The sequence below is a fragment of the Arvicanthis niloticus genome, chromosome 22 (assembly GCF_011762505.2).
Source record: "Arvicanthis niloticus isolate mArvNil1 chromosome 22, mArvNil1.pat.X, whole genome shotgun sequence".
Taxonomy (NCBI): domain Eukaryota; kingdom Metazoa; phylum Chordata; class Mammalia; order Rodentia; family Muridae; genus Arvicanthis; species Arvicanthis niloticus.
In genome coordinates this window covers 48,643,088-48,663,184 of record NC_133429.1, presented here as the reverse complement: position 1 = coordinate 48,663,184, position 20,097 = coordinate 48,643,088, and the positions used below count along the sequence as shown (strand labels likewise).

General features: G+C 48.2%; 1 protein-coding gene across 1 annotated transcript in view; it reads left to right on the top strand.

Annotated features, from left to right (window-relative positions):
• Nucleotides 1-1,175: 1,175 nt before the first annotated feature.
• Nucleotides 1,176-20,097, top strand: part of Kif5a (kinesin family member 5A) — a 36,512-nt gene continuing 17,590 nt past the window's right edge. The window contains exons 1-8 of the mRNA XM_076920441.1: nt 1,176-1,723; nt 16,208-16,295; nt 16,378-16,451; nt 16,871-16,975; nt 17,436-17,484; nt 18,165-18,220; nt 18,378-18,465; nt 18,683-18,807. Coding sequence (XP_076776556.1) covers nt 1,595-1,723; nt 16,208-16,295; nt 16,378-16,451; nt 16,871-16,975; nt 17,436-17,484; nt 18,165-18,220; nt 18,378-18,465; nt 18,683-18,807 — 714 coding nt within the window. The 5' untranslated portion in view covers nt 1,176-1,594. The remainder of the gene's footprint in view (nt 1,724-16,207; nt 16,296-16,377; nt 16,452-16,870; nt 16,976-17,435; nt 17,485-18,164; nt 18,221-18,377; nt 18,466-18,682; nt 18,808-20,097) is intronic.

The following is a 20,097-nucleotide window of genomic DNA, read 5'->3' as shown; positions in this document are numbered from 1 at the left end:
TCCTGAGCTTGCAAGATGCTGTAACCTTCAGAAATAGTGCCAAATGACCAAGGGTAGCGTTCCTGAGTTAGGAACTCGCCATTCTCATTCCTGGCTTCTGCCCAAGCCTTGTCCCCTGTCGCCATGATTCCCAGGTCATGTATTGGGCTCCTTTCTGATGGTTCCCTTGAGAGTCAAGGGGTGTGACTGGTGAAGACCCAGCTCAGCTGGTGTCTGGCTGGTTAGGGCTTGTTTGTCTAGGCCACCACCCTCTCACCACTGCCTCATAGTTGCTAACTGACCCTAGACACCGGCCAGTTTCTGAGCCATGGCCTCCACCCCCTTCTGCCTTCTCCCATCACCCCATCCTCCCCTTGGCTAAAACCTCAAGCCCTGCAGCCCAGCTCTCTGTTGACTAGCAGAGGCTGTGACATTGAGCAAAATCAATTTGACCAGCTCTGGGTGTTTCTGCTCTGGGCTTCGGAGGGAGAGGGAGACGGGACAAGAACTCTCTGGGCCTGGCTCTTCATCCTCATCTCTTGTCTTTCTTTCCTTTTTTTTTTTTTTTTTTTTTTTTTTTGTGTTGTTGTTGTTGTTGTTTTCTTCTGATGTGGAAATTGGGAGAAGAAAAGAATGGGGATTCTGCCCAAAGGTAACTAGGGTAGTAAACACACAGAGATGCTGAACCGATCTGAGACCCAAAGGTAGCTGTTTGCCCTGGAAGCTCCTTACAACCTGACCTCTGGCCTTTCCTCAGACTGTTACACTCCTGGTCTCCTTCAATAGCCACTCCTGTCTACCCATATCCCACGCCAACCTCAGAGGCCTTCTTGAGAACTCATCTGTCTCTGAATGCTGATGGCTGGAAGATAGCTTGTTTTATCACCAGACGGTAGTGCTTTCTGTGAAGAAAGAGAGGGGAGTAGGCTAGACCTGCCTGTATCTTCTCCATGGCATGGGACCTAGACATCACTTCTGTATATGCACACCCATGAAGGCTGACTGGCTCATCGTACATCTGAGGAGAGGAAAGAGGGTGGGTGAAGGAGGATAAGTGTGATTTAATATGAAAAGAGGGGTGTAATTTTTTTGGGGGGGTGTTCTGGAATAAAGGAAATGGGAGGCCCGTGGGTGATCTTTCCAGGCAGGCGACAGGCCCACCTTAGTCCCCTTATCCATCCCTGTAGGTGGAGTCTGAGGAGGAAAGAGTGTAGCGAAGTGAGCTGTGTGGGGAAGGGGTGAGGACAAGGTTATTCGCGAGCCTCCAGATAGAGAAACCAGGTGAGCAGAAGCTAAACTCCAACCTTGGGTGGTCGCCGTCCGGAGGATCACCCCCTGCGAAGGAAACCCCGCCTCCGCGGCTCCTGCGCGCCCCGCCCAGGCCCGCAGCGCGGCTGCAGCGCGAGGGGCGGAGAGGCACAGCGCTGCGAGAGGACCAGACGCCCAGGTCGCCGGCATCCAGTGCCGCAGGACACCGAGAGCGCATCTTCGCCACCTTGGCCCAAGCGACAGATCACTTGTCCTCCGCCTCGACCCCGGCCCAGCGCTCCCTTCCTCCAGAGCACACGCTACCCTTGCAGCCGGAGACTCGCCCTAGCCCTAGTCGTCGACCACCATGGCGGAGACCAACAACGAATGCAGCATCAAGGTGCTTTGCCGATTTCGGCCCCTGAACCAGGCCGAGATTCTGCGGGGGGACAAGTTCATCCCCATTTTCCAAGGGGACGACAGCGTCATTATTGGGGTGAGTGCTACAACCGAAGGAAATTAGAGGAGGGGGAGGGGTGCAAAAATCTTTTCACCCCCAAGACCCCTCTGCCTGTCATCCTGCAGCGGCTCCGGGATGCTCAGCCTCCATCCTCTCCGCCGCAGCCCCTCCTCTCCCCTGCATCAGGATGGCTGGGTGTGGCCTGCCTAGGCCTGCAGCCAAGTCTCTGCAGAGTGGGAGGGGGTTCCTTCCCCGTCATCAGGAGCCCCAACTTGTCTTTGCCACTCTTTTGCAATGTCCCCACCCCTTAGAGCCAGTTCCCTGCCTTTGTGATGTTTTCCCTCTCCCCTGGAGAAAGCGCGTTTTCCCTTTGTTATTGGCTCGCATCTCTACCCTAACCTCTATGAAGGGAGGGGAAGGTTAGTGGATGGGCTAGATCGGAAATGAGAAGTCTAGGGTCTCTGTGGAGGAGTGAGTAGGAGTGGGTTCCAGGGCCAGCCTTTCATCACCACCTCAAGGAATTGCTGCCTGGAGTTGGGGGGAGGGAGCACAAATCTGGTGAAGGGTTTTCTGGGAAATCAATACATGGATGCCACACCCAATTGGAGAGTTAGCCTCTAGAATCCTAAGGGCCTGTGTGCCTTTCTATCCCGAGTATACTGTCAAGAGGGTTTCAGATCCTAAGCCCTCCCAAGTCAAAGTGCCTAAATCCTAAGTTTGCATATACTTGCTTATTCATCTCAGACTCGAAGATTCAATACAATGTAGTAGTTGAGTGCTACCTGGTCATGGCAGCCCTCCCCCAGGAGATCGTCAGGCGAATCAATACTTTCTGTGTACTTGGTGTTCTGTGCTTTAGGACTGAGTTCTCAAGATTGCAGTAAGTGGTGTTCATATTTCCATTTTGCAGATGAGGAGATTGAGGTCCAAGGAAGTTGAATGACTTTCTCAAGGTCACGCTGAGATCCCGCTAGTCTACAGAAGTGAACTCGAGTCTGTGACTGCAAAACTCACATGTTTTTCCTTCATGTCACCCCACCTCCCCAGATTTCTGTTCCAGACAGTTAACCTAAAGGGCCTCTCGGTCTTGCCCCTTCCACCTTTCTTAAGAGTGTTAAGGACCTTCGGGGTAAGAGGATTTGGGGTCCGGGTCTGTAGGACTTTGGGGATCCTGAGCCAAGAAAGCATTGTTGGCATCAGAAGGGAGGAGCAGCTATGAGGGCAGACCTCAAGGTCAGGGTGATTCTTAAGTGCCTTGGTCCATTGTGCTCAGTCTAAGGCAACTGGAAAGCAGACGCCTGCACCTTCTGAGTTAGGAGACAAAGTAAACCCTATCAGGGAGAGGCTCCAAGCTCCTGCCCCTAGCCTGTCAGAGTCTCACAGAGTGGACTCGGTGGGTGCTTTTGTAGTGTGCGTCCGTTTGCCACAAGAGGGACCCTAGGCTTTGCTGTCTGGTCAGTGTAGCCAGGTTAAAATAAAGTCCCCAACAACCCCGGGGACCCCTCTTCTCTCTGAGTAACCTGGCTGGCTGACTTTAAGTGGAGAATTTGCAACTTGAGGCCCCCTTAAGTTATGAAGACTGAAAACCAGGAGGGGTAGGAGGGGTGGCCATGGGAAGCAAATCCACTTAGGGTCTACTTTAAAGCTAACTTCCTTGTTCCAGATTTATCCACTAGATGAAGATGGAGTCCTTTAGGCTCCATGGGCCATCCTGGTGTGAGATAGGTCCTGGCCGGGGAGACACCAGGGAAAGGGGGGTGGGGTGAAAAGAAGTCCATGACTCCCTGGAAACGCAGCTTCTGTCTCAGCTCCATAGTTGCTCTCCTCTTCTCTGTCCTGCCAGTCCTTGCAGGGCTATAACTCAGTCTGTATCTTCCCTTGCCCAAGGCCTCCTGTTAGTCTCTTGCTCCCAATGTAAGTTCTTACAGGAGCCATTTTGTCTCAGGCATCATCCTTAGAGCTGCCTGCATCCTGGACGTTCATTCTTCATTGAGCTGAAGGATGGAACTCCTGCCCGCCTCTCCCTTGTTTTCTACTCCAGCTCTCTCTGGGAGCAAGCTCGGGGAACTGCCTGCTGAGGACTGTTAGAAGCTGAGGGAGGACAAGCTGGGGTTGAGTAGGAGAGGATGACTCCCCAGAGCCACAGCCCTGTTTCTTCCTGTGAAGTGCTCCCCTTCTCCTCTGCTCCCTCCTGTGAAGTGCTCCCCCTCTCTTCTGCTCCCTCCTGTGAAGTGCTCCCCTCTCTTCTGCTCCCTCCTGTGAAGTGCTCCCCTTCTCCTCTGCTCCTTCCTGTGAAGTGCTCCCCTCTCTTCTGCTCCCTCCTGTGAAGTGCTCCCCTTCTCCTCTGCTCCTTCCTGTGAAGTGCTCCCCTCTCTTCTGCTCCCTCCTGTGAAGTGCTCCCCTTTCCTCTGCTCCTTCCTGTAAGTGCTCCCCTCTCCTCTGCTCCCTCCTGTGAAGTGCTCCCCTGTCCTCTGCTCCCTCCTGTGAAGTGCTCCCCTGTCCTCTGCTCCCTCCTGTGAAGTGCTCCCCTCTCCTCTGCTCCCTCCTGTGATGTGCTCCCTTCTCCGTGCAGCCTTGCAGTAGCTCTAGGCTTCAGAGGCCCCTCAGTTCCTGGGCTGCATTCAGCTTGCAGAGGGTAGGACAGGAAGATGGAGAGACAGCTCTGTAGGTCTGTCTCTTTCTGGAGTCAAAGTCAGCAGCAGCCCTCGTCGTAGTAGAAGGCTGGTGGGACACAGTGTGTGTGAGCTGTTGTCTTGGGTTGCTCTTTTGCACGTAGAATCCGGTCTGACGTTTTCACAGGGCTCATGTGTCTGTCTGTCTTCCCTCGTCTTTCTCCCGGCCTGGACCACTGCATCAGTGCCAGATGTGGGGGAGGGGGACAGCAAGGAATCAATCAAAGTTGTCTTCACCCCCACCCCCCTTTTCAGCTGTCCAAGCTTCTTTCCTCAGATCTCCCAAAAGATAAGTGGATTCTGCTTTGGGGTGTTTTGAGACAGGGTTTCTCTGTGTAGCTCTGGCTGTCCTGGAACTCACTCTGTAGAACAGGCTGGCCTCGAACTCACAGAGATATACCTGACTCTGCCTCTGCCTCCTGAGTGCTGGGATTAAAGGCGTGCACTACCTCTGCCCGGACTTTTTTTTCATAACACTTATTTATTTTGTTGTATGATGGGTTTGTTTGATACCCGTGGTGGGTGTGCACGTACCACAGAACACCTGTGAGGGTCAGAGGACAGCTTTCAGGAGTCAGTGTCCTCCTTCCCCCATGTAGGTCCTGGAAATTGAACTAATAATGCCAGGCAGCACCTTCACCCACTGAACCATCTCTCTGGCCCTGTTTTGTTCTGTTTTGATTTTGATACAGACCTTCCTATATGCCTTGGTGCAGTCCGGAACTCTGTGTATTCCAGGCTGCACTTTGTCTGTCCTCCTGTCTCAGCCTCCTGAGTGCTGGGATTGCAAGCATGTGCCACCATCGTGACTTCGAGGGTCCTGAAGGGAAGGCAAGGGTCTCTTTAGCTTTGAGGAGAGTGTCATAAAGGAAGATGCAGCGCTGAGGCAGTGTTCACTGTGGCTAGTGACTCCCAGGTGTTACCGTAGCAACAACCCCCAAGGATGTCACCATAGAATAGGGCCTGGTGCTTGGTGGGTTTTACCAAAGGCTTTCTCAACAACTGAGCAGGTCTCTAGATCCCTGATCTTTGCTCCTCATTAACATCAATCAGCACATGTGATACAAAACCATAACGGGGTGCCTGGACCTTTCCTGAGCCAGTGGACACATTAATGAAGGAAACACAGAGTGGGTTCAAAGACAGCATGGCGCCCTGGCTGTGGTACTTTGTGGAGAGAGTCTGCAGAGAAGGCTAGAAAGAATGTGGAGCTTGCAGGGCTGGGAGAGAGCATCCCAGAGGTGGGGAGACGCTGCTGGGATATTGCTAATGGAGCATGTCACCATGCAGCTTCTCAAGCTTTGCCATTAGCTGGTGTAAAGTTACTAGGGGGAGGAGGGTGAAGGAGGCCCTCTGAAGGGATTGTGGAAGAACCTCTCCTGCAATGGGGTGGGGGCTAGACAAGGGGGTGACGAAAGGCTGGTTCTACTTGGAAACACTTTGAGAAATGCAGCGTGGAGAGAGGAGGGTCATGCAGCAAGCAGAGGCAAGGCTGTGTCGAGGAGGAGCTGACGCATAGTTGGCATTTGCTGTCCCTTGGTCACTCTGGGTATGGGTTTGCCGTCAGAGCCTCTTGGGTTGGAAACTGCTCACCATGTCATAGCTGCTTGACTATGGGCAAGCTGCCAGACCACTCCGAGCCTTGGTTTCCTCTTTTATGAAGTGAGAGTCACAATACTTAACTCCTAGATTATTGTACCCATCACATGAGACACCGTGCATAAACTGCACCACGCTAACAGGCACATGATAAGTCATCTCTGCTTTTAACTTTTGCTTGGGGAGTTGGAGTCTATGTTGTGTGTGTGTGTGTGTGTGTGTGTGTGTGCATTCACACGTGTGTGAGAGAGCGAGCATGCATGATGCATCTCTACATACAGAGGCCAAAGGAGGACGTCTGTGTTCTTTTCTGTTGCTGGCCACCTGTTCCCTTGCGACAGTCTCTTACTGAGTCTGAAGTTACTATTGTGGCCTGGGATCCCCTGGGATCCACCTGTCCCTGCCTCCCGAGACTAAGGTTACAGGCACACACAGCCATGCCCAGGTTTTACATGGGTGCTGGAGATTCAATCCAGCTCTTCTCTCATGCACAACCGTGTGCTTACTTACCCGGTCACCTTCCAGCCTCTGTCATTAAAATTGCATTAATTAATTAATTAGTGGAGGTGGGGTACACATACCACAGAACACCAGTGCAGGTCACAGGACAATGTGCAGGAGTTCACTTCTCTCCTCCCACCAGTGAGTCCCGTGAATGGAACTCTGGCAGTCAGGCGGTTTAGCAGCAGTCACCTCTAATCTGCTGAGCCTTCTAGCCGGCCCCAGTTCTTTTTTTTTTTTTTTTTTTTTTTTTGAGACAGGGTGTCTTGCTGTACGGCCGGCCCTGGCTGGCCTAGAACTCACTGTGTCGTTCAGGGTCATTCACATTCAAGCTTGAGACCGCCTTCCTGTCTTAGCCTCTTGAGTGGCATTGCAGGTGTGCATTCCCAAATAAACAGATTAACAGCTAAAAAGTTAGCTGAACATTGTGGTGCACACCCTGTAAATCCTAGCACTCGGGAAGCTAAGGCACAAGGATTGGAACTTTGAGGCCAACTTGGACTCTACAGGAATGGTGTCTAAAAAAGAAGGTGAAGAAGCCAGGTGGTGGTGGCACACGCCTTTAATCCCTGCACGTGGTAGGTAGAGGCAGGTGGATCTCTGAGTTTGAGCCTAGCCAGGGCTATGCAGAGAAACCTTGTCTCCAAAAACCAAAAACCAAACCAAACAAACAAACAAAAGGTGGGGCAGGAATTGCTGAGAAGATGGCTCAGAGGTTAAGAGCACTGGCTACTCTTAACAGAAGACCTGGGTTCAGTCATGAACTCACAACTGTCTGTAACTCCAGTTCCAGGGAAATCAACTACCCTTTTCTGGTCTCCACAGGCACTGGGCATGCAGATGGTACACATACATACATATATACATGTAAAGAAACACTCATATGCATACAATAAAAGTAAATACATTTTTAATACATTATGTCTCTGCACAAGTCTAATTTGGAAGTTCTAAACACTTTGCCTTCTTATTAATGGTTTCATCCAAACCCCTAGGCCTGTGGTAGTTCTTTCTAATCAATATCTAACCCCTAGGCCTGTAGTAGTGCTTCCTCATCAATATCTAACCCCTAGGCCTGTAGTAGTTCTTTCTAATCAATATCTGTTTATTCAACAAACACAGCAAGTTGCTGGGTTTCAGACTCTGCTTGGTGTTGGGAATTTGTAGGAGCATTGTACTTGGGGAAATTCTAGATCTGGGTGGTGATCTGAAACTTTAGGAGAAGCCTGGGCAGAGGCAGCGGTGAACCATCAGAGAGGTACCCTTCTAGCAGGGCGTGGCTGCCAAGGTGCTAATTTCAGCACTTGGGCAGGAGTGAGGACTGTGAGTCCCAGGCTAGCCTGGACTACCTAGCAAGGTCCCGTCAGAAACAAACAAATAGTGTTTACTAGCTCTGTGTTAATTTCTTTACCTTCCAATAATGCTCCTTTATAACACACTACAGAACAGGGTATGGTGGTGTACACCTTTAGTCTCCGAACACTGGGAGCAGAGACAGGTGAATCTCCGTGAGTTCCAGGCCGGTCAGGACTACACAGTGAAACCCTGCCCCCAAACAAAAACAAAAACAAAAACCTCACAACATACCAACAAAATAAAAATGATGTGTAGCTCAGACTGGCCTCAAACTCTTGGTGATTCCCCCTGCCTCAGCTGCCCAGTGCTGAGATTACAGGCATGTACCACCATGGTTAGCTAATGAAAATCTTAGGACACATCACTTAAGATGGAGGCAGGAAGACCATGTTTGAGCCCACGGGGCTGCTGGGCTACATACAAAACCAAAAACCCAAAACAATAAAATGAGCTAGAAATTGGAGTTGACTTGGAGGTGAGGGGCCAGGCCAGTAATAGGAAGTAATTAAGTCATAACATTTGTCATGGTTGATCACAAGAATGGTAAATGCACCATTTCTTAGGTGTTGAAGGTCTTTTCTCCTCCTCAGCCGGCCCGAGAGCCCCGCCCATCTTCCCTTTTCAGTCCTTTCCAGCCTAGGCTAAAGATAAAGGCTCCCTTCAGCTTCAGCATTTGGAGAGCGCCCGCCATTTTCTTCGTCTTGCACTTTCTGGAATCCTACCACTGGGAATGTTTTGAACGAGTGTGTGTAGATTTCTGTGTGTTGGTTCCCGTGTTCCCGGAGGGGGGGGGGGCTGCGGGAGGGGCCAGGCTGGCTGGAGAGTTATATTTAGCCCCCCGTTGGCTAGATGCCTGGCTCCAGGCAGCATGGTGAAGAATCATTGGTGGAGAAGAGAGACGCATCATTGGTCTGAGATAGACGCGCTGTGTTTCTGTTTTTGGCCACTGGGTGGAAGAAACATGGATGTGGATCAAAGTTAGAGAATTAAGGTAGACTTTTAAAAAATAACATTGGAAACAATATAATTATAAGCTTAATACATTTAATTGTTGGCAAAGTTAAAGAAAAAAAAGCACACGGAAGATGCAAAAAAAAAAATATCTTACTTTACCATTCTAGGAAGAGAATTGTTATTATATGTTTGTTTCTGTTGTTCTTTTGTTGGTTTGGGGGGGGGAGTTGTTGTTCTTGATTTTTTTAAATCTCTTTAAAAACATTTAAGTTATATTTTAATTTAACTATTCTGTGAGTGTGTGTGTGTGTGTGTGTGTAGGCATGTTTGTGTTCCATGGCACCCAGGAGGTCAGAAGACCACTTACAGAAAGCAGTCTCACCTATTGTGTGGGTTCTGAAGATCAAGCTTGGCAGTGTGTGCCTTTGCCCATGAGCCACCCTGCTGCTCCCCAAACCCCTCTTAGAGACAGGGTCTTCCCCTGTAGCCCAGGCTGGCTTCAGACTCACAGCAATTCTTCTGCCTCAGCCTCCTGAAGTGATAGGGTTAAAGGTATGGCCACTGCACCCAGAATTCCATGTATTCTCAGCATATGTAGAGGTGATTTATAAAGTTATATCATAAATGATATGCGTTCATGTACTTCTGGAAGGCGCTAGTTCGAGGCCAGGGCTTGTTAAGCTCTCATTCTGCCGTTGAGCTATAGTCACAGCCCCGTTAAATAGTTTGCATAACTTTTATCTTTTTACAGTTGTTTTAATTTTTATTTTCCAAACAACCTTGATATGTAGCTTAGGCAGGCCTTGAATTTATGGCAATCCTCCTGCCTCACCTGCTAAGTATTGGGGTTATAGGTATGTACCAGCATGGCCCGCTCATCTTATAATTTTGGTGTTTGTTTGTTTGTTTGTCTAAGACAGGGTTGTTTGTCCAAGACAGGGTTTCTCTGTGTATCCCTGACTGTCACTCTGTAGACTACAGCATGGAACTCACAGAGAACCACTTATTTCTGCCTCCTGAGTACTAAGATTAAAGGCATGTGCCACCCCTACCCAGCTCATTTTACAGTTGTTAATCTAATTTTTCCATAAGTCTTATAGAAAGATGTAACAAAATTCAAACAATATAAAATTTATAATGAAAAGTAGTCTTTTTTTGAACTTCTCTTCCTTAGCCTCTTTCTTTCAGAAAAACACCCCTACTGGTTTCTGTGGATACTCCAAAAACATACACTTACAATCAAGTACCTGCACACATGTATACATTGTATACACTTACAATCAGATACATGCACACATGTATACACTGTATACACTTACAATCAAGTACCTGCACACACTGTTCACTTAGAATATTTACTTAGAATCACATACATAAGTACAACCACACATTATAAACATTTACAACCAAGCACACATGTACATGCATGCTGTCTTAGTTAAGGTCACTATTGCTGTGATAAAACACCATGATCAAAAGCAAGTTAAGGAGGAAAGAGTTCATTTGGCGTATGCTTCCTCTGCACTGTTCAGCACTGGAGGAAGTCAGGTCGGGAACTCACACAGGGCAGGAACCTGGAGGCAGCAGCTGATGCAGAGGCCCTGGAGGGTGCTGCTTAACTGGCTTGCTTCCCATGATTTGCTCAGCTGGCTTTCTTATAAAATGCAGAACCACAAGCCCAAGGCTGACACCACCCACAAAGGGCTGTGCCTTCCCCCATTACTATTCTTTTTGATCATGGTGTTTTATCACAGCAATAGTGACCTTAGCTAAGACAGCGTGCATGTGCATGTGTGCTTGGTTGTAAATGTTTATAATGTGTGGTTGTACTTATGTATGTGATTCTAAGTGAATATTTGGGCTGGAGAGATGGCTCAGGGGTTAAGAGCACTGGCTGCTCTTCTAGAGGTCCTGGGTTCAATACCTAGCAACCACATGGTGGCTCACATACAATGCCCTCTGCTGGTGTGTCTGAAGACAGCTAAGGTGTACTCACACACATAAAATTCATAAATAAATCTTTTAAAAGAAAATAACTTATGGCCGGGCGGTGGTGGCGCACTCCTTTAATCCCAGCACTTGGGAGGCAGAGGCAGGCAGATTTCTGAGTTCGAGGCCAGCCTGGTCTACAGAGTGAGTTCCAGGACAGCCAGGGCTACACAGAGAAACCCAGTCTCGAAAAACCAGAAAAAAAAAAAAAGAAAGAAAGAAAGAAAGAAAGAAAGAAAGAAAGAAAGAAAGAAAGAAAGAAAAGAACTTCAGACGTTCTGGGCTGGGTGTGGTGGCTCACACCTTTAGCCTCAGCATTCAGGAGGCAGAGGCAGAGGCAGGAAGGTCTCTGAGTTCAGGACAAGCCTGGTTCTTTTTTTAAAAAAGGTTTTATTATTTTTGGAAAAAAAATTGTTGTTGTTGTTTAGACATCTAGGGTCTCACTCTGTAGACCAGGCTGGCCCTCCATCCTGAGTGCTCAGAGTAGGCTGGAGAGAGAGAGAGAGAGCTCAGACTTAAAGACCAGGACCACAAAATTAGGAGACATGGATTACCACAACTGTAGAAAAGTTTTAAGTAAAAAAGCAAAATAAAACAGCAACTATAAGCCTAAAACCAAAGCAGCATGGTGGCTCCCACCACAGTCCCAGCCTTCTGGAGACTAACCCGTGAATTGAGGGTTAGCCCAGACTGCAGTGTGAGGTCTTGTCTCCCAAAAACAATCAAACGAAATAAAAACCATACTGATGGAGGGTAACTGGTATTAGCATGTTTTCCTATGCAAGAATATATGTGTGTGTGTATATGTTTACATATAAATATACATTTAAATGTGCAAATATGTATATAGATATGTAGATAAATTTATTATATATAATATACATATATGTATATTAAATAAATCTCTTTTAAAGAATTCCTTTTTCCTCTCCCATCCTTGGTCCTATCCCATTTTCTTCCTCTGTGCCGAGGCTGATGAGGGCTCAGGGTCCCTTGTATGCTATACAATCACGGGACCACAATCCAATTTATCACTGCTGCTGCTTGACTTTCTTCTGGTTTTCTTTAATACAAACCTCTGGAGGGAACATTTTTTTCTCTCCATCTCTTATCACTTTAGTAAGTGTCTTGCCAACTGCATCCCTAGCACCGGAATCTTGGAATAGAGTATTAATATTTAAGCACTTAATGGAACAGGATGACTTGCTAAAACCGGTTTGCCACACCCCACTAAGGCGCTCTCCTTCCCCAGCTCCTCTCCTTTGTGAATTCCATTTCCTGGCTTTATTCTTTTTAAGTGTAACTTAGTATTTTGGCAACGGGATCAAACCCAGGGTCTTGCCCTTGGTATCGCAGGTGTTCTAAACAAGCTTGTCAGCCCAGCTGTCTCCTGGGTTTTGGATGCATTGATTATGGAATGACCAAATAAGTACTTCCAGTTGGTTTTAACCAAAAGCCAGATCTAATTATAAAAAACAAAAAAACAAAAAAACAAACAAACAAAAAAACCCAACCTTTTTGGTTCAGTCTTTTGCTTTGAAGTCCTTCCTATACAGCTGAGGATGGCCCTGGGTCTGTGATCCTCCAGCGTCTGCCTCCCTACTGCTAGGTTTACAGGCATGAGCTCCCACATCTAGTTGAGTCAGTGCTAGGAATCAAATCCAGGAACATTCTATCAACTGTACATCTCCAGCCCCCATTTAAACATTAATTTTGCTATTTCTGACATGCGTGGGTGTTTTGCCTGCATGTATGTCTGCACACATGTATACACTGTATACATGTACAATCGAGTACATGTACACATGTATACACTGTATACACTTACAATCAAGTACCTGCACACACTGTTCACTTAGAATATTTACTTAGAATCACATACATAAGTACAACCACACAATATATACATTTACAACCAAGCACACATGCACATGCACGCTGTCTTAGTTAAGGTCACTATTGCTGTGATAAAACACCATGATCAAAAGCAAGTTAAGGAGGAAAGAGTTCATTTGGCCTATGCTTCCTCTGCACTGTTCAGCACTGGAGGAAGTCAGGTCGGGAACTCACAGGGCAGGAACTATGACTGGTGCACATAGAGAGCAGAAGAGGCCACCAGATCCCCTGGACCCCATGGTACAGATAGTTGTGAGCCACCATATGGGAATGAACCAGGTCCTGTGGAAGAGCAGCTGGTGCTACCACTGAACTATCTCTCCAGCCCAAAGATTTTTGTTTTGTTTTGTTTTGTTTTGAGACAGGATCTTACTATGTAGCACTAACTGGCCAGGAATTCACTATGTAGACCATGCTAGCCCAGAGAGAGATTCTGCTGCCTTTATTGGGATGAAAGATGTGAACTACCATGTACAGCTGGTAGTTTTTATATTTAAAAAAAAAAAGTGTTTCTCCTTTGTGCAAAGAAATATAAGGGGAAAGACATATTATTGTGTAATCATTGAAATTAATATTTTATAATTTTTCTTGAAAACTTCATACATGTACAGAATACAATTTAATTTATCCACTCCTCACTTCTCTCCTCCAATTCCCCCCCCCCATATGTTTCCCTCGAGACTTTTTTGTTGTTGATAAGTTCATTTAGTTCTGACCCAGTGGGGTAGGGACAACCTGTTTGTGGGAAGATTTTTGAGTCTCCCTTCCCCATCAGCCAGTAGCTGCCCGAAGCTCCTCAGTAAGGGGTATGTCAGGAGACATGGCATGCCACCCTCAGCTCCTCAGTAAGGGGTGTGGCATGTCACCCCTTCTATGCTGGACTTTGGCTCCCTTGAGCTTACCATAGCCGCTGTGAGCTCTGAGACAGACAAGTCATAGCCAGAAAACAGCATTTCACAGTTCTCCGATCCTCCATCCCATACATCTTCTGCTTCTCTTCCTCAAGGTTCCCTGAGATTGGAGTGGGGAGAGGGGATGGGGAGTTGATACAAATGTCCCATTTAGGGAGGAGCATGCAGTACCTTTTTCTTAGTACTTTCACTAATTACAAGTCTCTGCACTTAACTAATAACCCACTTTAAAAAGAAGATCCTCTGGCCAAGGTTGGGAGAAGCCCAGGCCTATGAATATAAATATTTAGAATGCAGTCGAAGACATGTCCATTGAGCAAAATAACCCTAGGGTCTCATCATGTGGCCCTGACTTTCTTTCTTGTTTCGTAGGAACTTATTACGAGGGCCAAGCTGGCCTGGAATTGACAGAAACCTGTCTCCCTCTGCCTCTAGAGAGCTGGGTTAGCAATGGGCTTTTTTGCTGGAGTATGGTTTCAGGTGTGAATTCCCTTCCTGTGGGATTCCTGACACCAATTGTCCCCTTATTGCATCACTGTGCACATGTTGCCTGGGGCATCAGAACTGTAATATAAATGTTCACGTACTGGGTAAGACCGCTGATGTTTTTTCCTCCCCATAGAAGTCCGAGTAGAACCTTCTTGCCCCATGATAGCTAGCTGGCAGGGAGGAAGTTTCCTGGTCAGGTTGAGGTTGGTTTCTTTATGTCCTGCCATCAGTGTGAGTGGTGTCTTCAGTAATGGAGTCTTAGTGTGTAGTTATGAGACACTAAAACATTTTAAATAAGCAGAGCAGTGGTGGTATATGCTTTCAACCCCAGCACTGTGAGACAGGTAGGTGGATCTCTGAGTTCAAAGCCAGCCTGATCTACAAAGTGAGTTCCAGGACAGCCAGGGCTACAAGCTTTGTATCTATATACATATTCATATATTCGATATATATTCATATATGTGCACATGTATGACTATAAAGCTAGAGGGATGGCTCAGTGGTTAAGAATATACACTGCTCTTCCAGAGGACCAGATTTCTGTTCATAGCACCCAAATCTGGCAGCTCAGAAATGCCTTCACTCCTGCTCCAAGGGACCTAATACTCTTCTGGACTCTTTGGGCACCTGTAGTCACATGCAGATGCATACACCTACATAAAGACATGATTAAAAAATAAAAATAAATCATTTTTATTGTGGTTTTTGGTTGTTTGTTTGGGTTTTGTTTGTTTGTTTGAGACAAGTTTTCTCAGTGCAGCCCAGCTGTCTTGGAATTTACTCTGTAGACCTCAGTCTTCTGAGTGCAGACAGTAAAGGCATGAGCCACCACACCAAGGTACAATACTTTAAATTTTTAAAGAAGATTTACTTATTCGTATATTTGAGCACTCTGCATGTACATGACACTCTGCATGTACATGACATCAGCAGATGTCATGAGGGCATCAGATCCCATTACAGATGGTTGTGAGCCACCATGTGGTTGACTGGGAATTGAACTCAGGACCTCTGGAAGAGCAGCCAGTGCTCTTAACCACTGAGCCATCTCTCCAGCCCCTTGAATAATTTAATCCAGGCCTTGTAATCCCAACACTTGAAAGGCAGAGGAAGGATTGCTGTAAGTTCAAAGTCAGTCTGGTCTACATCATGAGGTATAGACCAGCCAGGGCTTCATAGTGAAACCCTATCAAAAATATACATAAAGAGACAAAACAACAAATAAAGGCTACCACCAACTATATAAAATAAACAAAGTAGGACACAAAGTATCGTCTCCTGGTCTAGCCGTGTGTAATTCTTCCTAGGATTTTTAGGAAGGTGCTTGCAGCTGTAGGTCTAACTCCAGCCAAGTTGCCTTTCTTTTGGAGAGGTGGGGGTTTTCTTTAATTTTTTTAAAGCTCATCTCCCAAGCTCTGCAGTTCGTTGGTCTAGAGGCTCACATTTCAGTTGGACAGGTTGACTCTGGTGCTGGGAGACCGTAAGAGAGCACTGGATCCTTGGCACTGGAGTTAAGGACTCTGTGTTGTTATAATTTCTCTGTTATAGCCTTGGCTGTCCTGAAACTCTCTGTGCAGACCAGGCTGGCCTTGAACTCAAGAAATCTACCTGCCTCTGCCCTCTGAGTGCTGGGATTAAAGACGAGCACCACCAAGTTAAGGACACTTGTTAGCTTCTATGTGGGTGCTGGGAACAGAACTAGGTCCCCTGCAAGAGCAGTGTGTGATCTTGGCATCTGAGCCATCTCTCCAGCCCTTATACAGCTCTGTAGAGGAATACAGCTGCAAATGTTGAGGTTCTTTTTGCTGTTAATGAATCCTTCCTTACTTTGCAGTTTTCTTTTGTCTTTTTCTGTCTGATTTCCCAGGAGGGTTTTTGGGCTTTAGTGGAATGCTAGAACATCACATCCAGACAGGCATCCCCTTACCCACCCTCACTATGTGACACTCCTTGGTGACTCTACCACACAACACACACTTGCTGTCAGCTGTAAACTCGGCTTCTCTACACAGGTTCTCGTGTCTCCCACCATCCCATGTGTGTTTTCAGGGCTAGAGGGAGCCTTGTGCAGGCTGATGGTAAGGTCTGCGGTATTCTCTTCCATATCACTATCCTGCTCATGTCTGACCTGTTTTATTCCCCCCCCCCCTTAGGGAAAGCCATATGTCTTTGACCGCGTGTTCCCCCCAAACACGACTCAGGAGCAGGTTTATCACGCCTGTGCCATGCAAATTGTCAAAGGTAAGGGAAGAGATTTGTCTTCAGAATGTATTTCCCATGCCCACCACCACCACCAGATAGCATTCTCTGCCTTCTCTTCCAGATGTCCTTGCTGGCTACAATGGCACAATTTTTGCTTATGGACAGACATCCTCAGGGAAAACACATACCATGGAGGTGAGGGTTCTGACTTGGGGGTTGAGGGATTCGAGGAAGGTTCACAGTAGATCAGAAACCTTCTATGTGTGTGTGTGTGGGAGGGGAATCCAGGAATCGGGAGTGAGCCGAATCGGAGGCAGATGGGTCTGGAGGATGAAATGAGGTGCACTGTGGTAGGGAGGTTTAGAGGAATCCCTTCAGCCCCCACACTTCCGCTCCCTCTCGTGACTCCAGTTGCCCTCCTTTTATCTAGAAAGGCAGCAGCAGTGATTGGTCCAGACACTGCTCAGTGGTCAGCTTCCGTCAGGCAGCCCTGGTGGTGACCTTCTCCCAACTGAAGTTGCTCCTCACATCACTCCTCACCCCTGTGTCCCAGTGACCTCTGAGCTGTCTCCCTGTGAGCCTCAGCCTCACTCTGGTATACCTTCACTCCTCAGGGAAAGCTGCACGACCCCCAGCTCATGGGCATCATTCCCCGGATCGCTCGAGACATCTTCAACCACATCTACTCCATGGATGAGAACCTTGAATTCCACATTAAGGTGATCAGCATGTGACTTCTGGGGGCCTCAGATAGGGACCGAGAAGACCCAGAATAAACCAGTTAGAGCTTTACTCTGGCTACCCCAACTTCCTACCAAGAATATACTCTCTGGCACTTTTCCAGCCACCACTGTCTGGAAGCCTGGTGTATTGGTTTGGGATTCCCGTGTTAGAGTTAAGATCACCCTCTTGGGGCTGGAGAGGGGTCAGAGGTTAACAACACTGGTTGTTCTTCCAGAGGACCTGACTTCAATTCTCAATACCCACATGGCACTCACAACCATCTCTACCTCCAGTTCCAGGGGATCGGATGGGCTCTTGTCACCTCTGTGGGCACCATGCATGCACATGATGTACAGACTTACAAGTGGATAAAACATTCATACACATAAAAGTAAATAAAATTAAAACAACAGCAATAGAACCCCTTCTCATACCACCCCATTTCTCCCTAACCAGGTGTCTTACTTCGAGATTTACCTGGATAAGATCCGTGACCTTTTGGATGGTGAGTACGTGGTCCCCATGGGTACAGGCATGTGAGAGCAGAGAGACTGCCTTCACCCAGAGATTGGTTGCAGCTGAGCATCCGGGACATGCCTCTTCCCACTACAGTCCTGCGGCTCTGCTCCCCACAGACTTTCAGTCAGGGGCGGAGGCGCTTGCCTATAAGCCTAGCTACTCAAGAGGCTGAGGCAGGAGGATTGTGATTTTTGAGGCCACCCTGGGCAACTGAACAAGATCGTGTCTCAAAAGGAAAAAAACAATAATAAGGGGCGGGACGGCGGTGGGTAGTGGAGCCCACCTGGCAAGCTGTGGCCTTGGGTTCAAACCCCAGTTAACAGGGAAAAACAGAGGAAGGAGGAGAAAGAAAGAGGGGTGGGGAATCTAGGCTGGAAGTAAAGTGTGAGGTTCTGGGTTCAATCTCCAGTTTCCAGCTGCAGAAAAAAAGACAAAACAATAGCCCTCTCAAAGCCTGGGACAGAGCTCAAGGCTCAGTCCTGACACACAGAGCCCAAGAACAGCTGGAGTCCTGTGAGGAGGATGGAGTAGAGCCTCCGTGAACATGGTGTTTGCATTTCCATTGGGGGGGGGTGCAGGGGAGACATCTTCCAATCTTTAACGTGCCTACAGCGTACCTAGGGGTGGGAGTCCCAGTCTCCCTCACTGTGCTCTGTCTTGATTCAGTGACCAAGACGAACCTGTCTGTGCATGAGGACAAAAACCGGGTGCCGTTTGTCAAGGTGAGAGCAGGGTGGGTTCTTGCGTGAACTGGAGCATCGAGAGTGAGTGTGGAGAGGGAGGAGCCAGTGGAGGGCGCCCTAAAGGTCCCTTGGGTGGTGTGTGGGCAGCCCAATCTGAAGAGCAGAGTTAATGGACCCTGCCATTTGTCTCTCGCAGGGTTGTACCGAACGCTTTGTGTCCAGCCCAGAGGAGATTCTGGATGTGATTGACGAGGGGAAGTCGAACCGTCACGTAGCTGTCACCAGTGAGTGGGGAGATACAGAGCTGTTGGGTCTGGAGGTCTTCTCACCTCTCTTCTGTGCCCACTGAGCCCAAGCGAGCAGAGGGAGGAGAGGCCTCCTGCCTGTGTAGCCCACTGCCTAGGAGGTGACACTGTGGGGACGGTCCTGCACGCCCTTTCTCTCTTGGTGGGTGGAGTGGCGGGTAGTGGCTCTGTGGCAGAGGACCCGTGTCTCCTGCAGACATGAACGAACACAGTTCTCGGAGCCACAGCATCTTCCTCATCAACATCAAGCAGGAGAACATAGAGACGGAGCAGAAGCTCAGCGGGAAGCTGTACCTTGTGGATCTGGCCGGAAGCGAGAAGGTTGGGATCTTTGGAGTAAAGTGGATCATGGGGGTTGCAAAGGAATCCTTGCGGGGAAGGTTCGCCTTCTTAAAAACTATATTTAAAAGAAAAATAAATTTGGCCATGTGTGGTAGCAACACACCGTTTACTCCAGCACTTGGGAGGGACAGACAGCAAGATGGCTCCCTCCCCCCCCCCCCAGTAATAAGCAAATATTTCATCATTAAAATATATCACAGGGAGATGGTTCAGTATGTGAAGCACCTGTTGTGCAAGCCCTGGGATCCGAGGTCAAGCACATAAAGCCAGGCATGGTGGTTCAGTCTTTAATTCTAGTGCTCCTACAGTCAGAGGAGTGCTCCTATAGTTAGAGGAGTGCTCCTGCGATCAGAGGAGTGCTCCTGTGGTCAGAGGAGTGCTCCTGCGATCAGAGGAGTGCTCCTGTGGTCAGAGGAGTGCTCCTGCGGTCAGAGGGAGGTGTAATCAGCAGAGAACAAGAAGGGACCCACCTTTAAACAAGGTGGAAATTGAGGACCCACACCTGAGTTTGTCCTCTGACCACGCACATGCTGTGACATGCTACCTGGCCCACCTCTCTCTCTGTCTCTCTCTGTCTCTGTCTTTGTCTCTCTCGGTGTCTCTCTCGGTCTCTCTCTCTCTCTCTCTCTCTCTCTCTCTCTCTCTCTCTCACTAATAATCCAAGGCTGGGAACATAAGTCACTTGGCAGACTGCTTCCTTAGCCAGCAGGAAGCCCTGGGTTTGATTTCTATCTAGCACTGCATACGCAGGACATACTGGCACTGCCCGTTATCTCCTTGAGAAATGGCAGAAGGGGATCAGAAGTTCAAGGTCATCATTGGCAACATAGGGACCTTGTCTCAAACAAAACAAAGCACAAGGCTGGGGAGAGGGTTCAGCTGGTAAAGCCTGTGTTAACAAGCAGAACCTGAGTTCGGTCTCCAGCACCCATGTCAAAACCTGAGCATTGTGGTGCATGCCTGTAAGTCCAGCACCAGGGAGGTGGAGGCAGGCAGACGCTGGGGGACTTGCTGGCCAACCAGCATTGCTTGACTACAAAGCCTCAGGTCCCAGTGAGAGACCTCAACTCAAAGAAAGTAAGGTAACAATTTCTGAGGAATAAAACCAGATTGACCTCTGACCTCCACACAGGAGCACCTGCACACACAAGTAAACAGTCATGAGTCAGGCATGGTGGTGTCACGTGTGATGCCTGCAGTCAGCGGGCGGGAACCTGAGCATGCATGAGAAACCAGCTTGGGCTACATGGTGAGACTCTTCTCACCCTT